Below are 20,012 nucleotides of genomic sequence, written 5' to 3' on the forward strand. Positions count from 1 at the left end.
AGCTATCATCCTCAGCATACGTTTTTACAAAGCAGAATTCTAGAAGTGGAACTACATTTGCTTGAAGCAGAATCAAGACTCATACAAGTAACAAGATTTAATCAAATAGAAGAGAATAGAAAGATGTAAATTGCTTTGGTTCCCAATATATATAACATTGCCTGACATGTAGCCATGGTTCCTCAGTTTCAGTAATGGGAAAAACTGGGATTTGTCTTATATGTGTCTGCAATTTCAGATAAAGATTCAAATTTGGGAAAGGAGGAGAAGGCAGATGTTCCTGGCAACCTCTCTCTCTCTTTCTCTGCTACTCTAGTTAGTGCAGGGATTGCATCCAGGACAAAGACACTTAATACTTTTTATTCAGTTATAGTTAATAATATATATCAGTGTGTTTACAAGAGTTCATTGGCATTATTTGGTAATGTATAGGGTATCTGAACTCACTTTTACTTTGTTATCATTTCTCTCTTTTCATGACTGAATTTTAATTATGTGGAAGAAAAACATGCTTTTAATGGGAAAATATATATTAAGGTATTTCCACAATTTATATGAAAACTTTTTTCTTTTAAAAGCAGGTTTTTCTCCTACAGGGACAGATGTGGATTTTGTCAAGACAAAACTGATTTTATCGGAAAAGAATGACAACATAAATTCTCATACTTTACTAAGGCAGTCCATAACTATATCATCTTCCTTGCCACCCTGCACACAGTCCTTAGTTATGAGCTGAATTTTAAATTCAGTCCATAAGGCCCCTTTCCAAAGCTCTCTTAGGTCGATGGTAATAATTCCATCAACTTTCCATTGACTTCAGCCAGCTTGAAAACAGCCTCCAGGAGAACAATATCTGAAACTAGTTCATTCTTGTGACAACTAAATAGCTAACAACTTACCCTCTCAAGGTCTGGCAGGCACTCCAGCCGTTAAAAAAAAATCTCTGCACAGTTGGCCTACATTATAAGCAGTTTCAGTTTGCACAGTGCTGTTAATGAACACAATCCCAATGATCACATAAATCTTAATATCCCCTACAGCTAAATAAAAAGTTGCAAGCTGATACATCTATGCAGTACAAGATAGTGCTCTAGAAACACTTTTAATCATGTGTGGGAGAGTCAAGTGCCATGAATTGCTTAGGAAAAAAGGAAATAAATACTGTCCCGCTATCACTGAGATGCACAGACCCATAGGGCTGAGATGCATATGTGAGATTACAAAGAAAGCAAGGCTGTACAATTCTCCTAAACGTAAGGCAATGTTCATGAATCCATAGCACATAAGAAAACACAACCACCCTTACTAAAAACCACAGAGCCACTCTGTGCATGCATATCTGGCTACTGAATCTAAGTAATCTTACTGCGTTCAAACCCTGTTCACAAGAAAAGAGACACTCATGGCATTAACACTGTGGATCATTTTGCCAGGCCCCCGATTTTTCAAAGGAGGCACAAGACAGGATTGGCCAGGGCTGGAGATCTTCCAGCCAGTGATTTAGAGAGTAACAAATAGCTTAAAAGGAGCTACTTCCCCTTCCTCACAGAGTTTGGTTGCTGCAGTTGCCCCACCCACCCTCTTATGTAATAATGCAAGATTAGCCAGTTGCTGTTAAGGGCAAACAGGAATTTGGAGGGTATCACCTGATTGGCTTTTGGAGAAATCTTTTCTCACCTGCTTCACAATGTCCCTGAGGGAGGAGGGTTCAGTAAACCAGGCCTCATTGCACACTGGTCAAGCCACAGCTAGTTGGCTGAAATGGGGTGGGTTGTTAAAATTAGGTAAAGAGAATAGGAAAACACCCTGAGGTATTGGGCATGATAGAAGGTGTGTCCAAAACAGACCATCTCATACCTTATGGCTGGATGTGCTGGGAACAACCCTGGTGCTGAGCAGCGGCTTTCAAACCTGGTAGGGGCCTTACAACATGACAGGGGAGGAGGATGAGACTAGGAACTTCCTGGCGCACAGTGCATTCCACAAGGTCGGTGGAAGCACTGGCCAAGTTTGGAGACAGGATGGACCTGCCATAAAAAACAGTCTCGGTTGTCTGCCTAGCATAGCCCACCCACGGGATAGTTAGCTTGTGCTAATAAGCAACAACGTTGATAAGTCATTTAAATTAATAAAACTAGTATTTTTGCTGGGGCACAACATGCTGAATAATGAGACTACATATCGATTCTCTCTCTCTCTCAGGTCAATAAAGACAAACTGATTTCTTAAGATTACACTATTGTGATTGGCTGTATGAGCCTTGGTACCTGCCAAATGGAAAGCTGTTTCAGAATCTTGATTATCAGGATGGGTACATTGCTTAGAAAGTCAGAGTTTACTAACAAGTAAAGGAGCTAATAAAAGTTGCATGGGAGGAACACATCTTTTCCCATATGACATTTATAATACAAATCCAGGGCTCCGGAAGCTGAAGTTTATCGTGTGGGGGAGGGGTTATCCACAAAAATCCACTGAGATATTTGGTCATGGATCTCACATACCTTTTCTAATGGTTAAATTGGGCAGGAAGACAGGATGTAAATGTAAATAAATAAATAAGAAAATATGAAGGATTCTGACCATTTACAAAGCAATATTTAAATGCTTAGGGTTATATTTCTCTTCATTCAATATGAAAGAACTAGTCACAAATAATTTCCTTTAATGCTTCAAACGGTATTTCTGAAATTGAAAACTCCAGTTACGCTCTCCTCTTGCAAATTTGGAGTAAAAAGAAATTACATAGAAATATGAGAGGAATAATGAGTGTGTGCCACATACACATAACTCCACTTGTCATTAGAAAATTCCATGTCCAAGCACTCCCTCCAATAAAGAATTTCGACACTAACTATCACTCATTCACTTGCGCTCAGTTTCAATCATCTTGATTGCCCCCCTATATACACTGTTCAAAACATTTGCCTTCCAGCCACGGCACTGTAACGAGGAGAGGGATTCTCTTTACCATCATTTGCATTTTACTGATGCTAAGAGGTCATTATCCTCTGACACTGAGCAGTGCATTATGAGAAGGCAGCTCAAATAAAGACAGACCCTGTCAAATGGGGAGAGATACTTCCTTTAAGCAATGCATGAAATGGCTGCTGAGAAAAATAAAAGTTCTGCGCAGTTATAACTTCAAGAAAACTCACTCGCGTGAGAGATGAGACAAAAATGAAATTATTCGGGTGGAAGAAATCTGTTATTGCCTATTCTGTCACTGGGAGTATAAATGCCTCTTATCTTGCTGAGTTTCACATAAACAAACAAATTGATATTTTAATTAGAAGGAAATAATGCTTTTTGTCAAAGGCAACATCTGGAATTTCTTTAATATCTAAAAGCATTTCCACATTACCAAAGAAATCAAATTCAGCAAAATTGCATACAATTCTGTCAAAACTAATCTTACTGTGGCGTCCCCTTTTGTTTCTCATGAGACAGCAGCACCACATCCTGTCCCTACATCATGGAGGAAAAATAATTGTGTAGGTACTGAATCCAAACTAATTTTTCCATCATCAGAATGGAACTTTCATGCCTCTGTGCCTCCCACTGCAGTTCAATTAAATCCCCAAAATGGTAGTCCTGGGGTGACAGAGGAACCTAAGGAACACCATGGGAGAGATCTGCATTGGGAAAGAAGAACTGGTAGAAACTGCCAATTTAGTTGGGATCCAAACTATTGTGTTCACAGCTATCTTTTCTTTCAATTGAAGGAGGAACACAATAGAGAGGCAGAGCGCTAGAGTTGCCAACCTCCAGATGGGGTCTGGAGATCTCCCAGAATTACAACTTATCTCCAGAGTCCAGACTACAAAGATCAGTTTCTCTGGAGCAAATGGCTGCTTTGGACAGAGGCCTCTGTGGCATTATACCCTGCTGAAGTCTGTCCCCTCCCAAAATCCTGCCCTCCCCAGCATCTAGCAGGAATTTCCCAACACAAGAGTTGGCAACCCTAGAGACTGCAGTGCATGCCAGAAAAGAATATATAACAGAAGAAGAATTGGTTTTCATATTCTGCTTTTCTCTACCTTAAGGAGTTTCAAAGCGGCTTACACAATCACAGTCTCTTCCTCTCTCCACAAGAGGCCCCTTGTGAGGTAGGTGGGGCTGAGAGAGTTTGGAGAGAACGATGACTACTGGCCCAAGGTCGCTCAGCAGGCTTCATATGGAGAAGTATGGAATCAAGCCCAGCTCTCCGGATTAGAGTCCTCCTTTCTTAACCACTACAACACGCTGGCTCTCAATAAAGTTACTGAACTGGCCATAGGAAAGGCACAAGGGAAACCTTAGGGGCTTTCACCTTTTTAAAAAGAATGCATGAACACTCAAATGCATCGTTGGCCCCACATACATACATACACACACACATATACATTTGTAGCTATACGTGCATACGTATAAACAGTTATATGGGCAGGTGAGGTAGATTTCAAATAATCACTAATGATGTAACAGGAACTATCCGGTAACAACTGCAACTACTATTTAGCACCTTCACACACACACACACACACACACACACACACTTACTCACATACACAGCTATCTGAAAAGGCCCTAAGGCCCTGCTTATATACACTATCACAACAGTTCAGGTCAGAGGATTCTGAATGTATGCTAGTTCTCTTTCTCTAAAGGTGATGCCGCCAGAGATGCCCTAATACACTTTACAAAGAACTATTTTTGAACTGAATACTAAGCATCTTCAAAGGCTTTTCAGCATGACCCATGCTATCCTGGAATGCTTTACTGATGTCCATCAGGGTTAAACTAACTTTAGGATGCATGCAACTGGCAACCAAGGTAGCAAAAGCCCAGCAGCTGTTACACAGGGTCAGCAGAAGGCATATTCTTTTTTCAGGATAAAAGAAATCCATTTTAGACTACAGATACTTGATTGAGCCACTGAAATAAAAATATCTTGCGCTTTCTAGAAGTAATTGGATTTGAAGTAATTTAAAACGGGAGAACATGTAGTTTTATAACCGTGCAACAGCAAGCACTCACCGTTCCTGTCGATGGCAAATGGAACATTTGTTGTGACAATTTCATAATTACAGATCTGGCTGTACTGAGGAGAACAATCCTCGTCCATGGCTTCGACCTGTAATATGCTGTCATAGATTTTTCCCTCTGTCACAGTGGCCTTGTAGGATGCTTCTTTAAATGTGGGTGCAAATTCATTGACATCCTTAACCTGGATATGAACCACAGCCCTAAAACATGAAGAAAGATGAGTTTGATTTTCATCATTCAATGCAAATAGGCACTTAGTCTCAAAAACCCACTGTCAAGTATTATGGTTTATATCTGATTTATGTATTGTAAGCTTAATTTTAATAAAGTTTAGATGAAGTGAAAATTATATTCAAAGACACGATATAAAAAGCAAGACCCATGAATATGTGAACAAATGCAAAAGATATTGAGAGAATCAAACTGCATGCTTTGAATGGATTTTTTTTAAAGAAGTCATTGTATTATGTGACTTTTGGTTTTATTACTCTATTTTATCTTAATTACTCAGTATTTATACATGAAAATTTTCACATTCAACAAAGAAGTGCTAGGTGAACAGCACAATACGGGGAGGGGGGTGAAGGGGCAGAGAGATATGCATAAGGGACAGTTACGTTGGTGCAGGTCCCCAGCACCACCGCGCTGCTCTCAGACGATAATACAGTTCCACAGTGGCTGTACACTGGTGCAACTGAGGCTCAAGCCTCAGCGCCGGTGTGGTTCTGGGTGGTTTGTGAGGCAGGGCTGGAGTTAATCAGCTCCCTGAGCCTTTTCAGTCCCCTGCAAAGTCGCGCCTTCGAAAAACATGGTGCAGCTCATGGGCACCCACTGAATGAAAAAAAAGTCGTCCTCCCCACTGCCGCGGCCACCACCATGAGGCCCCATGAAGCTCAGGATGATGATTATGGGCACAACTATTACCTCCCTCACCTGTGGTGGCCAAGCCCACCTAGCATCCAATCAAAGCCCCCTCCCCCAACCCTACAAAAACCTTGACCAGTACACCCCACAATTCATGGGTGCACGAGGTAGGGTGCCCAGCATAGGATACTATCTGTCAGCTCCCTGCCATGTGGACTTAGAGAGAGCAGTGAGACACCTTGGTGGCAGGAAAAACACAGAGAGAGCACTTAGCACTGCAACCAAAGTGGAGAGCGAAGTCCACACTCTCTGGCTGACCTCTTCTTAGTCTGACCCCTAACAGGTACCCCATTCCCAGAGGTAGGACCCAAAAGGGTGGCTGTGCACTGACAGGTAAGCAAGGGACTTCTCACTAAACCTCCTTTCCCCTTTTCCTTCCCACATGGCTGGGAAATACACCAGGAACACTACCTCCCACACCCGAGCCCAGTAGCATGGCAGTCCAGCAAGACCAGCAGGAGCCTCAGATTCCAGCCACCATAGCCCATTGCACATAGGGGGAACTGGTGAGTAGAGCTTGCCCTGGGGGAGCTCCTGGGGGAGGAGCCCCAAGTATTTGGCTCTGCACTGGGCTGACAGCTCTTACATAGGGTGGGTTCCCTATGTAAGACAGGGCACTTGGGTGGGCTGAGCCCCACTACAGTAAGTGCAGTGGGTAACCACACAATCCTGGAAATCATTCCCTTGAAGGTGCAGAGCTCTGTGGAGCAACTGCCAAGGTGGATGCATCATTTGCACTTGCTGTGGACATTTAAGCCAGACAGGTGTATGTGTTTTGGATGGCGAAAGCCTTTGCTGGTGGGGGGGTTGCAGCAGAGTATTGGTTGTCATGGCCTCCAGTGCCTCTGGCAACATAAGGGACTCTGGCCCCTGGCTTGGACCCCGAGCATGGGACTCACAACTGGCTTGGCCCAAACCCCCACCCTCTCCTCCATGTGGGTGGCAATCAAGTGGGAGTGGCTGGAGTGCCTGGGAAGCCTTCTTCAGGGATCAGCAGTGGATGGAATGGCTGGCAGTGTCTGCTGGGCACCTGGAGGGTCTGCTTGCTGTTGTGAGGGATTTTGAAGAGGGACAGGTGTGTATCAAGAGGCAGCCAGGGGAACTGTTGGAGGCGCAATGGGCCCTTGCATGATGGCCCATCCCAGTGGCCCCCTTCCTCCTCCGCCAACAGCGGGTGTAGTGCAGGGGTTAGTGTGAGGGTGCCTATGGCAGTCAGGGCATCCTGCTGGAAGGCACAAACATCAATGAACGATGGGCACTCATGACCACACAGACTCTCCATGACATCGCTCACTTCCCCTTCCAAAGTTTGGGCACCCTTTGTTCTATGTGGGCTGGGGGCCTGCTTGGGGTGCCTGGGGGGGTGCTGGGGTCCTTACCCACATTGTGAGGTGCCCAGAAACTTTTGAACCGAGTTAGTGCCTTTTAGGGGGTGGGGGTATGGGCTGCAGACACAGAGCCAGAATCCCTGGCCCCACCTTTTTTCATCCCTGGGCTATGATGGGTGCTGGGCTCAGCCCCAGTGTCTGACAACCCCTGATTGGTTCTGGCTACCCTGTCCATCACAGCCCTTCCACCTCATCACAACACCTCAATGGGACGCAACAGCATAGTTGCTGGGGATGCTGACATAGTTGTGGCCACTGAAACCCAGCCACTGACTCTTTTTTTCCTGCTGGCTGCCCCCTAAAGTAACCCTTTAGCGATTGGACTAGTGGTGCTGCAGTTACTCTGAGGCCAGCCACCACAGCATAGGCAGCCCTCAGGATTGTACTGTAAATGAAGAAAGAGACAGGACATGAAGAAGCTATATATTTTCTCAGCAGTTTAATCAATAGTAAGGCAATGAAGATCTCCCCTGAAAACACAATTAACAGAACAGGGCTTGGGTGCTTCCACCTTTTCTCCCTTGAGTGCAAAAGCAGCCAGGGCAGGTGATTTTGCACATAAATATAGCTAGAGAAGAATGGGTTGAACCAACACCCTGTTTCTCTGATCAAATATGCAGTTTCCTCCAGATGCTTTTCATTATGCAAAATTAACATAGCCATGCATGCCTCCTGCATAATGCTTAGCCTGACCCCAAAACACTCCCCCCGCAACTCAGTAAACTTAAGCTTGAATGAACGAATGGGATGAAACAACTGTTGCACAAAGAATGGGAAAGACCCATACATTGAGTCTATATGACTTGCTAAATCAGGGCTACAAAGTGTGGTGATGAAAAAGACCCTTCTCCATATCTTGCTTTAAAGTTGGCTCAGTTGAAATGAATTGTTTTCACTCCCCCCACAACAAAAACATGAGGACATGAACCATATTATTTCTGAACTCATTCTGTAAATTGAACACTATTGGCTTCCCAGCTATATTACCTAAAGCTCAAAAGGACTTGGTCATTCTCTTAAGTAACCCCCGAGACCTGGAGATGCCCCCATGCCCCATCTTATTATTTCCCCACAAAATATGTACTAATAGTAACAATGTTGTGGAGTCCTGATGATGAAGGCTGGTGCCTAATGCTACATTACACTCCTCAGCCCTCAGTAACAGATGATTTCTGCAGAATAATGGAGGGCCTGATGCAAGCCATCCCTGTTGCTAATGCTAGGAAAGTATGAGTATTGTGTTCAGTTTTGGGCACCACAATTTAAGAAGGATGTAGACAAGCTGGAACATGTCCAGAGGAGGGCAACAAAGATGGTGAGGGGTCTGGAGACCAAGTCCTATGAGGAAAGGTTGAAGGAGCTGGGTACATTTTGCCTGAAAAGAAGAAGACTGAGAGGGGATATGATAACCATCTTCAAGTACTTGAAGGGCTGTGATATGGAGGATGGTGCAGAGTTGTTTTCTGTTGGCCCAGAAAGTCGGGCCAGAACCAACGGTTTGAAATTAAATCAAACGAGTTTTCGTCTTGACATTAGGAAGAATTTTCTAACAGTTAGAGTGGTTCCTCAGTGGAACAAACTTCCTCGAGAGGTGGTAAGTGCTCCTTCCCTGGAGGTTTTTAAGCAGAGGCTAGATGGCCATCTGTCAGCAATGCTAATTCTATGACCTTGGGCAGTTCATGGGAGGGAGGGCATCTTGGCCATCTTCTAGAGGCCACTGGGTGTGTGTGGGGGAGGTAGTTGTGAGTTTCCTGCATTGTGCAGGAGGTTGGACTAGATGACCCTGGTGGCCCCTTCCAACTCTATGATTCTATGATTTTATGAGTAGAATGTTGGGTAGGACTGCTCCTCCCCCTTTTCCCCAGCCTGCCAGGTAAGATCTGTCTCATAAACCCTGCTCTCCATGTCCCCTGCCTTCAGAGGTAAGGCAGGTAGCAATCAGAGAGAGGGCTTTTTCAGTAGTGGCACATATGGAATGCCCGTTACGGAATGTTGTGCCCTTTGAAGCTTACCTGGCAGTTACACTAGGCACCAAGCAAAAACATTTTGGTTTATCCAGGTTTTTAAATTAAGGGGAATCTTTTCACAAAAATTTATACTTTGCTTTTATCCTGAAAGCTTAAATTCATTTTAAGTTGCTCAGCAATTTATGTTATTATAGCTGAGTTTTTTTAAAAAAAAATTTTGGCAGAGCCGGAGAGGGAAGCGAAGACGGGGCCGCGTGGCTCAACCTCCGAAGGGCCTCGCCGAAGGGGGGGAAAGGAGGGCTGGTGCATCGAGGGTTGCGCCACTGGAGGCTGCCGGGCGGCGAGGGGGAGAAGCCGGCGCGCTGGCTCGCGTGCGCTTGCCTCCCTCACGAGGACCCAGGGAGGAGGAGGAGGCGGCGGCGGGGAGGACTCTGCAGCAATGGCAAGGGGCTATAGCTGAGTTTTTAATGCTAGGTTTTAATTAACAACTTTCAACTTTTATGTAAGCCACCTTAAGCAGGTTCCCTGTAGAAGTGGCATAAACATTGTCCAAATAGATAAATAAATAAAATGCAAGTTGCTGTGGTTTTGATTATGGGGGACTGGCAGTGGGACCAGGCTGAGTACGAATTAGGAAGAAAGGTTAGGCTCAGTTTGTAAGTGGCCTAGGAATTCCAAACTTCCGAGGGCAACGTTATTGCACCAAGATTACTCTCAATAATATCAATCAATGCCAGTTTAGTTGTTTGACAATAAGCCAAAAGAAATGAATAAATCACCAATGTCACATAGGAAATTTTCATCAAATGCAAATTCATCTGTCAGACAACAAGAATATATTTAGCACATTATAGATAAATTCATTAAACCAGATAACAATCTGTCATATTCATTGGCTTTACTTGTCTATCACCAAACCTCCCATCTAGGATTGCTGAATGCTTTCCCTTCATTCAAAAGTAAGTGCTTCCGTCTGTGGTAAACTGCTGAAATCATGCAAATATCTGAAACTCATAATGGAATTTTGTGATCAATTTTGGAGCTCAGCTGATCATTAGGGTTGCCAGCTCCAGATTGGAAAATACCTGGAGATGGAGCCTGAGGAGGGTGGGGTTTGGGGAGGGGCAGGACATCAGTGGGATATAAAGCCCTATAGTCCACCTTCCAAAGTGGCCATTTTCTCCAGGTGAACTGATCTCTGTTGCCTGGAAATCAGTTGTAATCCCAGGAGACCCTGGTGGTTGTCAGCCCTGGCTAATTATAAAATTTTGTTGAATGCATTTCATTTTGAAGTCAGTTTTGGTAGTTAGTTTCTTGGCACTCTGAAAAATATTAATAAAACCTCCATGTTTCTGAAAAACATTGGTTTTGACAGATGAAATCTGACAAGAATTTAATAGCAATTGCGTTCATTCAACACAGCTTTGTGAGTTGATCTCAGAGAACACTAAAAAAATCCAGAATATAATTAATAAATACAATAGCAAAAATAAGCGGAACTAATATTTGTATGGATGGATCCAGACTACATTTGCTGATAACTGAAGGCAGTTCTACCAGTGGAATGGAACTTCCCTGTCTCCCCCTGCAGTCCAGTGATCTCCCCAAAATGCTGTCCTTGGGAAACAGGGGACCCTCTAGCATGGCATGAGGGGCAAACTGGGGGTCTGCAACAGAAAAGTGACATTGGCAGAAATTACACCTCTCCTTCCATTAGCAGAAAAATTATACTAGATCCATAAAAAAACCCTTCAGTTGCAACTGTGTTTATTTCATACTCTTCAACAGTTTAACTTGGGGGAAATACTCTTCCATTATGTTAACAAAGTTTATAAATAAATTAGGGAAATGGGGTACCAACCAAAAGGTACAAATATCTGACATGTTTATACCTCAATATGGTACATGCAATGCAATCCTATGTAGAGTTACTCCAGTGTAAGCTCATTGAAATCAATGGAGAAAATGCATAGGATTGCACTGTTAGCAGAATTGCCTTTTTTTCTTGTGTTGTTGTTGGCAACATATTTGAAATAAATAAAAAGGATTCAATAAATGTTGGGTTATCCTCAAACAAGACTGGTCAGCCAAATTTCCTTGGATACACAAGTTATGATGGTTCTAAGGAATTTTACAAGATCAATTCCAAAATTTTGAACATCACAGACTAATGAAGAAAATAACTTGACAAAATATGCCAAATTAAAAAGAAAAGCAAAAGAAAATGGTGTGAAATGCTGCAGCCAAAACAGGAATGGAAAACATTACTTAAACTTGACATTTAGATAACTTTGTGTGTGTGTATATGTGTATTGGGGTGTGCACCGATTTTTTCGGTATTTTGTGGGGTTCAGGTTTATTGATAAATCCAAACCTGAAAAATGCTGGGGGGAAATTGGAAAGGGGTCCATTCCTAACCCCACTGCCTGCCGGCTCCAACTCAGAGAACTGATCCAGCATGCAGCTTAGACATGGAGGTGGAGCGTTTCTAGCCCTGCTGTTTGAGCGCTTTGTGGAGTTGGAGTGCACAGTCAGTGGGGCGAGTAGGAATGCTCCCGCCTCCCTCTCCAAGCTGCATGCAGGATCGGGCCTTCATGTGGAGAGGGAGGCAGATGTTCCTATACATACTTCTGGCCTTCTCTGGAGTCCAGAGAAGACCATCAGCATGGATGTGTCAGCAAACAGGAAAGTAAGGGGGAGGGAAGGGGGGAATGGCGGTGGGGCAGAAGAGGCCTGAATAATGCCAAATTTATTCTGGTCTGCTTTTTTGGCCCCCATTTTTTGCCACCATTTTTGCCAGTAACGCCCCCTCCACCCAGAAAAATACCTAAAAGTGTTTTTTTTGGGGGGGGGTGTTATTCGCCGTATCAATATGCACACCCCTAATGTGTGTGTGTATAATATCATTATTTGTGTTCATTTTAGATAAACAGGGGATTTGGCATATATGCAAGAAGAAAGAGAGAAATCCAAACATCCCAAAGTAGAAAATCTATAAAACATACTTAGCTTGTCTGAGACATAATGATGTAGGTATACTCATATTATTAAGTGTATTTACAAGGTCTAGGAGATGTTTAAAGATCAAAATCTCTGGTCCTCAGACTCTAGAAAGTACTCTCTTGCCATAATAAACTGGATATATATATTCCATATCAACGGCCCATTCCTGAAGGGTTTTTTTTTGCTGTCCAGAAGGCAGCGCCGACGGCCGAGACCCGCTGCCACATTGCTCTGTGGCGCTGGCGTAAGTGCCCCTGTGCAGGCGTCCATGCCACTTTATCTGTGGCTTCTCAGCCCCCCCTTTAGGATTGCATGGCAAGACTCATCTATTACATTTAACAACCATAAATCAGGAGTCTTAGGAACCTGATATATAATAGTTGTGCTAATTTTACTTAACACTTCTTCCCCAAAAAAGAAGCTCTTCACATATGTTCATAATTATTTATCACTTGGAAATGTGATACTACTGTATTTAAGAAAGTGGTCAGAGTTAATAATAGGCAAGATCATAACAGTTAAATAAATAGATTAAACAGCTGGGAGAAAATCTTAGCTAGTTTTATATGGGGAAGCTTGACAAGCGGAGTCATATTTTTTACTGCTTGTTTGAAACAGGGATGCTTGAACACCTGATGTTTCAGCTCACATTCTATTCACCAGAGAATATTAGGCTGCCAATTAACCAATGGGCTGTTCAGCTGTTCGCAACTTGTTCACATCAATATATCTTATTCTCAGCATAGCCAAATCTGTGGATACAGAAAGGCTGCCAGGAGAAGGAAAGGAGGGAAAGTTGAAGACTGAGTGACAAATACAGGTAGGTTGTGTGGTGGGTGGGAAGGAGAAAAGGAAGCTCGAAAGGGGGAGAAGGTACGGAGACTTTCAAGGAAGGGAAAGAGGAAATAGGGGGAAGGGGAAAATGAGATACTCCCTCCTGCAAATTCTTGAGATTTCCTGCTTCTCTATTCTATTTACAGGAACAGGCAACTTACAGAAGCTGAGTGTCAGCTGGACATATCAGCTGGGAGCTGGATCCTGATCTCCTCTTGTAGAAACTTTGTTCCATACCCAGCAAAGTTTTTTTTAAGGGGAGGGGGATTCAGGAGCCAACTCCAAAATGATTGCGGAGATCATCTGGAAGTCAGTTCTTCTGGCCTCCTACCATGGAAATTTTGCTATGTCCCAGATTTGCTGAGATGCAGCAAATTGGGGTGCGTGTCGGTCACCAGCCCCAGTGATTCCCCTTCTCCCATCCCAAACTATCAGTTTGGACTGTAGTCAAAAAGATAAATCATCCCCATTCTCCACAGCCCAGGCTCTCCATTTGGGGCAAATGGGGAGGGGCAATCACATCACTTTTCTTCTCTCCTCCTCATAGGGTTGTCAGGTCTTTCTTTGCGACCAGCGGGAGGTTTTTGGGGTGGAGCCTAAGAAGGGTGGGGTTTGTGGAGGGGAGGGACTTCAATACCATAAATTGCCGAATTGGCCATTTTCTCCAGGTGCACTGATCTCTATCGGCTGGAGATCAGTTGTAACAGCAGGAGATCTCCTGCCACCACGTGGAGGTAGGCGACCTCACCCTACCTCCTCAGGCAGTTAGCTTGGTTTACAGAGAAAAGAAGAGAAATGTATGGTAATGTGGAGTGCAGAAACATTGCTTTTGTTCACCCTCATCTTGGGGGCGGGGGAAAAGAAATGTTCTCTTTCTCAGCTAATCCTCAAATAAACTGTGAGTCAGCTTCTGATCAAAAGGCAATTATTTAAAGTATATTGAGAAAACAGTTTATTACATATTGGAATATAATTCATTGTTTTTAATTATTACAATTAATAAGACCTAAGAATCACATGGTAAAACTTAATAATGTCCTGATATTGTGCTATGTACTTCCTTGCCACTAGCAGGGATGAAGAAATGTGTAGTGTTATGATGATATCAAGATAGGTGTCTGTCTGTCTGTCTGTCTGTCTGTCTGTCTGTCTGTCTGTCTCTCTCTCTCTCTCTCTCTCTCTCTCTCTATCTATCTATCTATCTATCTATCTATCTATCTATCTATCTATCTATCTATCTATCTATCTATCTATCATCTGCGTGTGTGCATTGCAGAGGCAGAAGAACAGCACTGCTCTTTCTGTAACAATCCTTCAGATCCAAATTTGCTGCTCAGTCTTTGAATTCAAAGATTTCCATGAGGATTTCTTTTATCTGAAGCTATTATGTATCCCAATAAGAACTCACTCCAAAATACTATGCTGCAGAAATGCAGGGAAAAATGAAAAATGCATGAAGAAGCAGAGAAAATTCTATATTTGTTGATGTAAACGATCAATTAACACCATCTGTTAATATTTTTAAAAACTGAATAACATATTTAGAGATGTATGTGTAGAGAATGGCAAATAAATAGAAGAGTTTCATTCAAAGTCCTATTAAATTCTTTAAAGTTCTGGATGACCACACTACTTCAAAAGGCCAATTTCAGGTGATAAAAACCAGCAAGAGAAAATAACAGATGGATGAATCAACTCCTGTGATAAAGCATTTTGTTTTCAATTGATTCCCACTAGCAGGGTCAAGTGAAATATTAAAGGAAACCGTTCAGCCTGAATTGTAAATACATGGCCCATGCCTGTTGTCACTCACTTGTGAGATTTCTTCCAGTTTGTTCCACTAGGCCCTGCGCCACAGTCATATGCCTGAATGATGAATGTGTACTCCTTCTGTAGTTCACAGTCAATTGGACTTCGTGCTCGAAGGCGACCTTCTCCAGATGTCTTATTTAGCACTATGGCTTCAAAGGGCATTTCCTGTCCATGGATTTTAAAAGCACAGATTTCACCTGTAAGGAACAAATAGTATACAAATTACATGGTAATCAGGCTGACTCATTTATAAATTGCTGATCAAATTATACTGATCAGGATGGAATCCATAGGTCTGAAAAAGACTGTAGCAGTTCTTATGGTTTTATTGCAATGGCAGGGCACACCCTCATTGCTTATAATATTGTCATAACGATTTCTGGGTCTCATCTCTGGATATATACTGTCCAAAGTCTACTGACTGTATAGTGACCTAATGACCTCAGTGGAGCAATCTTAAAGGGATTAGCTTAATCCACTCATTGTAAGGTGCTAGACAGCCAGATGTTTGCTCTAAAGGATGCTGGAGGAATGTGCAATGTCTTCGCTATGCCTTGATCTCGTTAATCATTAATCTTGCTATGCCTTGTTTAAAATTCCATTGTCTAAAGTATTGATAAACCTTGCTATTCATTATGTGTCTTTCTTAATAAAAACCTGAAAGCTCCACTCAGATGGCAGAGCTGGTTCTCTCACAAATCAAGATACACTTGTGTGTGTTTTCCCTTCAAAAGACAAGCAATGTGAACAATTTTCTGAAGGGAATAATAAACAACAGGTGATGCCTAATCTCAAGGCGTTTTTTACTAATAGGGTTGCAAGCTCCGGGTTGGGAAATACCTGGATATTTGGGGGGTGGAGTCTGAGAAAGGTGGGGTTTGGGGAGAGGAAGGACTTCAATGGAGTATAATGCCATAGAGTCCACCTTACAAAGCAGCCAATTTCTCCAGGTGAAATAATCTGTTTCCTGGCGATCAGTCGTACTAGCGGGAGATCTCCATCCACCATCTAGTGGTTTGCAACCCTAATTACTAATGAGGCAGAGGAGTAGAAATAGAAAAATGGGGGGGTCCCCATAGGGTCTCCCACATAGGGTTCCCCAAGGACCAACGAAAAGCAGGATCTAGCTGTAGCTCTGCAGCTTTTGTATGAGCTGCAAAGTTGGTTTACGTTTTTGCTCAGCCATGAAACTCCATCAAGGCCATCGAGTATTTGCTTATACATCATGCAGGTTGGAAATTGATGGAAACAACCTCAATACCATTAGTAAAGTACTGGAAACATAAGTTTGTACCAGTAGTGGCAGAATGGACATGGAAAGCATGGCAGATTATGGTATGCCTAGAAAATGTGGGGAATATGCTTCCATTTACTTTCTTTGGCACAGGATGAATTTTGCTCATTTTTATATGGTCCCCCAGAGAATCAATAAAAAGGGCGGATCTGACAGCACCTGAATGGGCTTGGAAACTATTTTTTCCCAATTTATAAAATAGCTATTTTTTGTACCCTAATAATATACTGAACTCCCAACTGATCTTAGATATGTCATAATGAGGGTAGTAGATAAAACTGAAATATGAGGAATTCACTGCTTCTAATAAAGTTTACAACAAAGCCACAAAAATGTACACATTCCATATCTTCTCAGACAGTGATGCAGGAATCTCATAACTGTGAAATAGTAACCTGAATTATCAGAAAAAACGAACGTATGTCAGAAAGAAAGATATTGTTTGTTATCCTCAGAAATTAACGTTCTGACTTATCGAGCATGAAGATAGCATATTCAGATGAGGTTTCGTTTTATTTTATTAAGGCTTAGACATTCTAGTGTCAGAAGCTCACATTCATGAAACATCTTTGTAGCTTCTAGACTTTCTTTAGGATGGCTGATTGGCTTGCCATTTCAACCATAGGTACCGCTAGCACAATTATGACAGGATTTAAACATTACTAACAACATCTTGCTGACATGAAAAATCCAAGACTATTTTAAAGCCTAATTAAAATATTTATGGTGAATAGAAAGGAGTACAGTAACACATGCATTTGGCTTCTGAGCAGTGAAAAAGTCAGCATTTTAAAAGCCTAATAAATTACATAAAACCTACTAGGTAACACTGAAATCACAGACAGATACTCTGGTATATTCAGCAGCAAAGACAAATATTTTATTCTTGTCTACCTTATTAATATCTCAAGCAAAACTTCTGGGTACTATTAATGCTCTGTACATAATTTGGACATACCAAAATTAACTGGGGGATGGGAAAAGTCTTCCAGGCCAAAAAATGAAAATAAAGCAGGTGCCTTCTTTTAGTATGATATTACTATTATTTCTTACATTTGCTAGCAGTGTTTTTCATGGATTTCTTGTCTACTTTATTCTTGGCAATTTCATCCCAATAAGGAAAAAAATTGATATATCACACACAATACTCACACACTTAAAAAAATAATAAGTACCAGAAGGCAACCTCCTTAGAGGTCATGCTACTTCAGCCAGGCCTGTAGTCTTTCCTATTGTTTATGAATATCAATGGATGAAGTATACACTGCACTGATTAGATATGCTGAAACTTCTTCTCCAAACCCTAATAGCCTTTTCTGTGAGCATTTCACCACTGAAATGGAATCATAGTCACATTTCAATGGAATTTAATTGAATTTTAAATGTGTATTCTTAGGTTTGCAGCTCTCTGTTATATTTCTGCAGGGTTTGTTCCTGATATAAAGGTCTGATTTGGATGCCAGCTTAAATGAAGGTTGTGCAGTTATGGTCTAGTTATGTTCACCCGATTTCTATGGACAGTTTTAGATAGATCTCTCTGAGTGATGTTGACAGGATCTTTGAAGTTGTAAGGAGAAGCACAGGGAAATACTTGTGTGGTGAAATGCTTTCCACTCCAGGATTAGTGCTAAAGTGTGCAGACCCAAAGCATAATTCTTGGGTTTTTATTCTGTGCAGGCTCAGATGCTTTAAAGGGCTCTTTTCTGGTTAATAGGCAAAAAGTTGAGAGACAAGTGGGAATGATTCACTTCTCTAGTGTAGAGATATTCAGTGCCATAGAAATGCAGACAACCCTTGCTGGAGGAGGACAAATGGGCAGCCTGAATCTCACCAAGCCATGCAACCTCAGAAGGTCAAAGTGGACTTTTCAGCAGACAGGAAGAGAAGGGAAGTGTGACTAGAGGGTGGGGAAAAGCAGAGTATAACTTTACAGCTTCATGAATAAGGAGATATTTTATATACATTCAGAATAGGGTTGCCAGGTCCCCCCCTCGATTGGTGGGAGGTTTTAGTGTTGCCTTTTTAACACCTCCCACTTACTCTCAAGCAACACAGTTTGGGAGGACATTTTGGGCTCTTTTCGAATTAGTCAGGAGAAGGACATTTTCCTGCTTGCTTCACCCTGTCAGTCCATTGGGTTTGTTTTTGTTTAAACTTTAAAGAAACATTCACAGAGATTTCGTTACAGATGAGTAAGGTTGGCAGGTCCCCCCTCACACCGGCGAGAGCTTCTTGGAGGCAGGGCTGGGGCTGGGGGTGTGCACAGTGTGATGAATTCACGTTTAGGTTTACTGCAGAAGCGCCAGCATCATGCGGGACACTCAGTCTCATCATCTCTCTATCTCTGAAACCTGCTTGTAAGGAACTAGAAATAACATACCTACATACATTCTTTATTCAAATGTGTGGTCACACTTATGCTGAAAAACAAACAAACATTAAGGCATTCCCTCCAACATTTTGCAGATAAAAATTAAGAACTGTATCATGTATTAATAGGTGAGGCTATGGGCAAAGTCTGGAAGTATGGTCTGGTGAACAATGGCAGAGTCAGTGCAATCCAGACTCAAATGTGCCACAAGCTGAAACTAACAGTACCATCCTAAGCAGTGTTAACCCTTCTAATACTGTCCTCAACAGCAAACTATAATTAAAGAATACCTATATTTTCTGTTCCACTCTAAAAACAATTCATTCCTATTTTCCCTCCCACTCCAGCAATACACACAAAAAAACCACACACAAAACAAACAAGTTGTTTTCACAATTTGCAAGGCAGCCAGTTCTCCCATTACAGCAGGAGAGCTCTCAGCCTGAGCTCCCAGTTCCTTACTGCTGTTTGGCAAGGTGGTGGTGGGAAATGAGGGAGGAAATTCAATGCACAATATTACTTTTGGTGCAAAACTGGAAATGCAGCATCATGTCAAGTGACATGCCAGGATTTGGGGTGAATCCTAGAGCATCACCCTGACATGATGACATCCAGTTTTACAATGAAAGTGATGCCATGCATTGGTGCAATGTCAAAAACTTCTCCCCAGCCCACAAATTCTTCCATCACACTGTCAGTTAAGGCTGGCAAACCTACAACTTTGCTTCCTTTCTTGCTATCGAGGATTCCAAAAGAAGAAGACACATATTTTCTCTGCTTGTATTAGATTGTAGACTTTTAAACCTTCTTTTTATGTGTCAGGTGTTATGATTACATATTAAATTGCAATGAAAATTCAATTAATGAATATTGAAATTAATGGAATGTGGAATGCAATGATTTAAACTCAACACATGCAAGACAGAGCAATAAAAAGTAACAGTATAAAAGACACCATAATAATAAGTTGTTCCAGCAATTCAGAAAGAAACAATAAATATCTCTACAGTTTTTAATTAACCTCAATAATGTAAAGCACCAAATTACATTTGTAGTTTCAGAAATAAATTAACAACAATGTGGGTGTTTGTGGTTGGAAATGCAAACAAAGCATTTCATCACAGCATACAATTAATTCAGGCATAATTATATGGCTAGGTTCAGCACAAAGTGCAATCAATATTCAGTGACAACTTACTGGACGAACAGCACTTGGTGCAATGATGTCTGACTAATATATTTCAGAAAATTTCACAAATAAAAACATTTTTGAGGTATTTCAAAACTGGAAGTGGCAAAAACAGCCTACTGTGAAACTGAAGCAATCGTGCCTTTATGCTACTCCCCTTTTTCCATGGTGTTTCTGGGCTGTATGCTAAAGATCCCTTTTTCAG

The 20,012-nt window shown here is 42.0% G+C and overlaps 1 protein-coding gene across 1 annotated transcript in view; it reads right to left on the reverse strand.

The window, feature by feature from the left end:
* CLSTN2 (calsyntenin 2) overlaps positions 1 to 20,012 on the reverse strand; it is a 451,209-nt gene that overhangs the window by 98,454 nt on the left and 332,743 nt on the right. The window contains exons 3-4 of the mRNA XM_056849471.1: positions 14,955 to 15,150; positions 5,017 to 5,225 (exon numbers count right to left, since the gene is read on the reverse strand). Of these exons, the coding sequence (XP_056705449.1) occupies positions 5,017 to 5,225; positions 14,955 to 15,150 (405 nt within the window). The remainder of the gene's footprint in view (positions 1 to 5,016; positions 5,226 to 14,954; positions 15,151 to 20,012) is intronic.

Source organism: Euleptes europaea, chromosome 5 (assembly GCF_029931775.1).
Source record: "Euleptes europaea isolate rEulEur1 chromosome 5, rEulEur1.hap1, whole genome shotgun sequence".
NCBI lineage: Eukaryota > Metazoa > Chordata > Lepidosauria > Squamata > Sphaerodactylidae > Euleptes > Euleptes europaea.